The sequence below is a fragment of the Zingiber officinale genome, chromosome 11A (genome assembly GCF_018446385.1).
Source record: "Zingiber officinale cultivar Zhangliang chromosome 11A, Zo_v1.1, whole genome shotgun sequence".
In the NCBI taxonomy this organism is placed as follows: Eukaryota; Viridiplantae; Streptophyta; class Magnoliopsida; order Zingiberales; family Zingiberaceae; genus Zingiber; species Zingiber officinale.
In genome coordinates, this window is record NC_056006.1 from 7,680,104 (window position 1) to 7,686,034 (window position 5,931).

The window sequence follows — 5,931 nt, forward strand, 5'->3', positions numbered from 1 at the left end:
AGATCAAAATGAAATGATTAAAGTTATTCATCCTTCTTCTAGCTCGTATGGTCCTAACAATAATTACTATAATATATAATAACTATGGAATAGCTAATACAAATATTCAATATATAAAAATAAATTAATTCAATTTATTAAAAAACTATTTACGTACATCTTTTTATAATTTTTTTATCAAGTGAGTTAAAATCATTTTAAAATAATTAAATTCATCATAAAAATATTATAAATAGTTCAATAGATGATTAATTGGCAGATGACAAATTATCATCATCTTCTTAATTAGTTGATATTTGTTTGTTTATTTTTTTAACTAGCACATTCGGTCCTTCAGGTCGTTATTAATCCTAAAAATGAGTGAATGGATGGTCCATCAGTCAAACATCTCAAAATTTTCAATTTATTAGAAGAAAACATCTTACAATGCACTGTAGTTAGGAATCAAATCATAATATTTTTTTAAAAAAAGTACATATGCACCCTACCATCACATCATAATGAGGGTGATTGGGCATAGTCAAGATAAATGTCTCCCTCGTACGTCAATTACTATTTCAAAGGCTAGTATCCACCCTTGATTTACCTCCTCCGTATTAGCCCTAGAACGGATTAGCGGGGATGCTAGGACGAACGTAGTCACCTTTTGCCACTATAATCAGGTGTGATTGGTGGATGCTTGTTGAATAGAAGCTTGAGCAATGACACTAATGCCCCCAGGACGTAGCACAGACGGTGGGCACATGACATCTCTAACGTAATAACCAGGGATCGATTCTCAGGAACTGACGATCTATTTATCCCACTATACATCTGACGCCTATGTATTTATATATACATCCCTCCATATCCATAGAATCGATACTAGGAGCCAGTAATATAACATATCTACACTAAGCAATGACACTAGAGTGACAATTGTGGATGCTTGTCTGATAGTTTCTCATTTGATACCCTGCTTTGATTGCTCTAACAACAGCAATCAACGATAATGCCTCGATTATAAAGGGTCGACGAAAAGATAAATTTCACTCTGTACAAAATGATTTTTCAGGTCAAACAGACCTAAAGTCTTTGGAATGGCTGATAAACCCTAAAAGAGGCTTCTGTATATCGAATTTCATAACAAAAGTAAACTTGATACATATCTTACAAGCTTCCGCACAAAGAAAAATAGAAAAAAAAATACAGATTTTTTACTTCTCAATATTACAAAGAAATTAATAATAATAATAACAATAATAACAACAACAATAAATAATAATAATACTTCCTCCATAAATCTTAGAAGCTAAGAGCACGCCCACATCAAACAAGCCCTGTAAAATCTAGTAAAAATCGATTTCTGAAACCGCAATCTCTTCCATCTGCTTTCCGACAGGTATGGATGCAGACCCAAGATGTGCTCCGGCATAAAGTCATGCCTCGTCAATATACCGACCACCGGCGCCCTCTGCATTCAAAGTTACACAAGTTATTTCATGAACTAATAGCAAGGTATCGAAAAGATAGAAGAATAACTTGAGGTTGAGTTTCTTACATTGGAGGACTTGGGAACAACCAACAGATGCCTCAAGCCGATTTCCCGGAATAGGATGAGAGCCTTTGCGAGTGACATTGTCTCAATGACTGTGTAAGGCGAAGTGTTTGTAAATGGATGCAAATCGATGAACATCTCCATCTCTTCGGCAGTGAGCTCTATATCCTCAATGTGATCATGTTTCCCTGATCCACGCTTTGCAAAGTCATCGGCCACAAATTTCTTCGAAGCATCAGAGCCAGCAAGTGAACATGTCGGCAGAAAATGCTTCTTCCTCAACAAACTTAGGAGATGCGCGCGGAGGATCAGACCAAACAACACAGGAGGAGAAGAAAATGGTGGTTCATCTATCACAGGGAATGCATGATGGCCGGTAGTCTTCAATATATGAACTATGTAGCTTACCTTTTCAACACCGTTAAAAATTCGTAGAGGACCTGTAACGACATCGCTTACCGTAAGCTGCCTCATGTACGGTTCGACATGGTCTTCCAGATAAGGAAGGCACTTCAATTTCAGAATCAGATGGTAGATGTTGGGATTGAAAGAGTCAGCAACCGCTTTCGATATCAAGAGCACCAACATAACCAGGGGAAGCAACAAGAGGTTGTTGGTTAGCTCAAGTATGATGACACACACTGACACAGTCATCCTCATTGTTCCACCGAGAAAAGAAGCAGCACCAAGGACCGCAAAGAGACCATGATCTAGAGTCGTGTTCGTGCCCATTAGCATTCCCGTGACCCGCCCGTAGGCAGCACCGGTCAAGAAAATAGGCACAAAAAGACCAAAAGGTGCAGCTACACCGTAACTTACAATGCCAAGAACATATGAGGCTACAAAGGACACCATGATGGACGACTTATGGAAAACATCATTTGTGCCACTGCTGAAAAGTTTTCTGATCGTATTATCGTTGGTGTTGAAGAACAAGCTGGCTAGATCGTTGTACTGATTCGGAGGGCACTGGAAGTTATTATAACCGCCGGAGTGACCTATAACACGACAGTCATCCTTTTCACAAGGCCTACAAGGTGCTAACCATGGTAATCCGAACAGACAACATGAAGTAAATATCGATACGGTAGCTGCAAGAAGCAATTTATAGGCTGGCCCTTTCCTGGTAAAACAAAAGATTTCAAGAACATAAGAAAGTAAATAACTGATGCAAAATTGTTATCCTAAACATTTGAAAATAAAAAGGAAACCAGAAAGTAGTGCGTACTGGTTGATTAGGGTGAATATTTGAAGGACCTTCAGCATAAGAAAGTTGTATAGACTTCCCAATATCCCCCCAATCACTCCGAGGAGGATCACTGGGGGTAAGTCAGCTAGATGATAGGTAATGTTATCGGCAGTAACATTGTACATTATGAGCCCGCCCTTCCCAAATAAACCACATCTTCCACTTTCACAAACATCCATCAGAGCACGGAGTGTGACCGCAACTACAGCAGTTGCGAAGAAAGCTCTCCAGATTAAGGCACCTCTCCACCTGTGACATGAAATGAACATCTGAATTAGGAGACTTGGAAAACTATCATCCATTAAGACGAAAGAAATTAGCATCTCAGCAAGTAATCAAAATGGCCTCCTTTTGTTACCCGAAAGCAAAAAGGTATTTTGATCAAACAAGATAAATTTTCCATTATTGCTGAGAATGAAACCTTGTTGATTGGGAGAATGAAACCTTGTTGTTTGGCCAAAAAGGATAAGAATGCCTAATCGTGATCGACATTCAAAAGCTTTAACTAGTGATTCTTAATATAGCATGTGGCACTACCATGATGACAATGACTCGAGTGCGAAAAGAACTCCGCCAACTGGAGCACGAAAAGCAGCAGCAATGCCAGCAGCCGCACCGCAGGTGACAAGGTCACGCCGATCTCTATCATTTTTGAAGTAGCGTAGCCATCTCCACGTCATTCCATACTTCCGCGATCCACCCTGTCCAACTAGTGCGCCAATGCACGCGCCAATGTGAACCATTGGGCCTGCCTTGCCCACATGGAGAGAGGATGAAACAGCTGCAATCAAACCTACAATCTACAATTCAACTCATGAGAAACAATCATAGTTACTTGAGTTAAAAGATACGAATGTTAGAACATGGAAGTTCAATAAAGTGAGCTAAAAGTCAATAAAAGTTGAAGAGGTTAGATATAAACATTGACAAACTAGCCAAGTTTCAGGCAAGCACTAGTTTTAGCATCAAAACATCTTGCCGTTTCCTCTAACTTTGATCTCTCTTCTATTGTCATCGATAACAGATGGAAGGATCCATCTTAAGCAAATTCAATTCATTGAAGTGCAAATCTAGCTAACTTTAATATGAACATGATCTACACAGATCATGGATGAAGCTAACTTTTCATGAGAATGATCTTCTAATTTGAGGAAATCACTGATAACAGTTTCAATTCAAAGAAAAAGGGAAGAGAAATCAAATCTCCCACAAGAATATTGTCAGCATGTTCAACAAAATCTCACCTTTACTGCAAGGGTGCGCAGTGAGAAGATATCAGGAGCATCGACGCCATTCAAGTAAGCTTTCACCTCTGGAATCCCTGAACCGCCGGCGGCAGTCGAAACAAAGGCCGTAATCGCCGTCGCAAAGATCAACAGGGCCAGATTGGAACCGGCAAAAACCCCAAACGCAGTCCAATACCTTGAGACAACCACCGTCAGCAAATTAGCTTGAAGAAAAGGGCCGATCTAAGACGGTGGTGGCTTACTTATCGGCGAGCATCAAGTCGGAGACGGTGGCGAACTTGAGGCCGGCGACGTTCTCCACGGAGAGGTTGTTGAAGAAGCCAATAGCGCCGGAGACGAGGCCGATGAAGAGGCAGAAGGTCCACTTGAGGAAGACGTACCGAAGTATAGCCGACCGGCCTCGGCTCCTCCAGTCCTGGTTGAAGAGCTCGTTCTCGACTAACCTAAAACGCCCCCAAAATCAAAATAGCAAAGCTGACAGAAGATTCAGATTAGCCAAAAAGGGATAGGACCATCACTCGTAATCGAGGCTCTCTATGGGGCAGAGATTGGAGCCGACGATGGCGACTTGGGAGGTGTTGTTGAGGGCGTGGCGGCGGAGATTGAGCGAACGGTGCTCCAAAAGCGACTCCTTTAGGGTTCCTATCAGCTCCTCTTCCTCCACCTCTTCCTCCGGCGACGAGGAAGTAAGAGCCTGCTCCTCTTCCGAGGCGCCCGCGGCGTCCGCCATTGGAGAGAGAAGAGAAGGAGACGAGGAGGAAGTGAGAGGGAAGAAGAAGGAAGATGAAATAAAGTTGATGATGATGGATGATCACTCCATCACAGCCGTCCATTTAGTGCCCACCAAGACAAGAGTTGGAATCCAATGGCAATTTTGAATGTTCTTCTACTTGTTTTTTTAAAAAATAAAATAAAATTTTATTTTCCCCCAAATATTTCGTAGTTATTAACTTATTAAACTAATTAATATATTTTAAAAAAATTAGGAAAAAGTAAAAAAAAAAATCTCTAACTTATGTAAATCATAAAAGACACTCTTTTTTTAAAAAATAAAATAAAATAACACCCTATTATATCATTTATCCTAGAAATACTCTTATTTCTAATAGTATTGAAATAATTACGTGGCTTACTGCTAAAATATGTTAATACAAATATTAGAAGGAAAATAAATTACGAAAACTTCACCCAACACAATAAAATTAATACAACATTATAGTACAATGTTGTAGTTAATTATAGCATCTATTTACTACAATTATTTTAAAAAATATTTTACTATAATAATACTCTAAAATAATTTTAATTAAAATAAAATAACTATTTTTTTTCTAGCTATTACATCTCGTAGCAGTTATTAGTATTGAAATAATGCGTATTTTTTATATAAAACATATGGTGAGACATTCTTTTATTTATTTTATTTTATTTAAAAAGAGGTGTCATTTTGATGATTTACATAATTTAGAGGACCCTTTTGATTTTGACCAATAAAATTATATTATTTTATCATCCAATTATTAAATTGAATGAATAATAGATCACATGGAAATGATTGGCAAATTGTCACACTCTCTTATTTATTTTGTTCCGTCGACATGAAATTGATGAGATTGAGGTGGCAATTGATTGGGCCCCATGTAAATCAATAATTGGATCATACCGGGCGAGATCCACCTCATTAGTTTGTCATATGTACATCAGTACATGTTTGAATTATTGTCGATACGGAGAATAATAATTTCAAGTCCTCACTAGTAACATCGATGAAGTTATCGCAAAGATGATGTGTCTCACGTGTGGATTAGTCGACTCGAGTTCGTATTTTACATTGTCGACATTGGAGAGGTACGAGGAATCCATGTTAAATTCAGTCGGAGTTACTCTAAATGTAATAA

At 38.7% G+C, this 5,931-nt stretch overlaps 1 protein-coding gene across 1 annotated transcript; it reads right to left on the minus strand.

The window, feature by feature from the left end:
• Positions 1–1,087: 1,087 nt before the first annotated feature.
• On the minus strand, positions 1,088–4,802 carry LOC122031763 (putative chloride channel-like protein CLC-g). The gene is made up of 7 exons (XM_042590892.1): positions 4,552–4,802; positions 4,276–4,476; positions 4,031–4,208; positions 3,324–3,586; positions 2,766–3,035; positions 1,541–2,660; positions 1,088–1,453 (listed from the first exon to the last, which is right to left on the minus strand). The coding sequence occupies exons 1-7, from the start codon at positions 4,761–4,763 to the stop codon at positions 1,292–1,294; spliced, it is 2,406 nt and encodes an 801-aa protein (XP_042446826.1). The 5' UTR covers positions 4,764–4,802; the 3' UTR covers positions 1,088–1,291.
• Between the last annotated feature and the right edge of the window lie 1,129 nt (positions 4,803–5,931).

Bases quoted from the DNA above. Each gene is read 5' to 3' on its own strand.
- LOC122031763 (XM_042590892.1), bottom strand. From the start codon at position 4,763: ATGGCGGACGCCGCGGGCGCCTCGGAAGAGGAGCAGGCTCTTACTTCC. The intron at 3,587-4,030 runs GTGAGATTTTGT...GTTGAATTGTAG, and splicing joins TGCGCACCCTTGCAGTAAAG to ATTGTAGGTTTGATTGCAGC. The intron at 3,036-3,323 runs GTAGTGCCACAT...TTCATGTCACAG, and splicing joins CTCGAGTCATTGTCATCATG to GTGGAGAGGTGCCTTAATCT.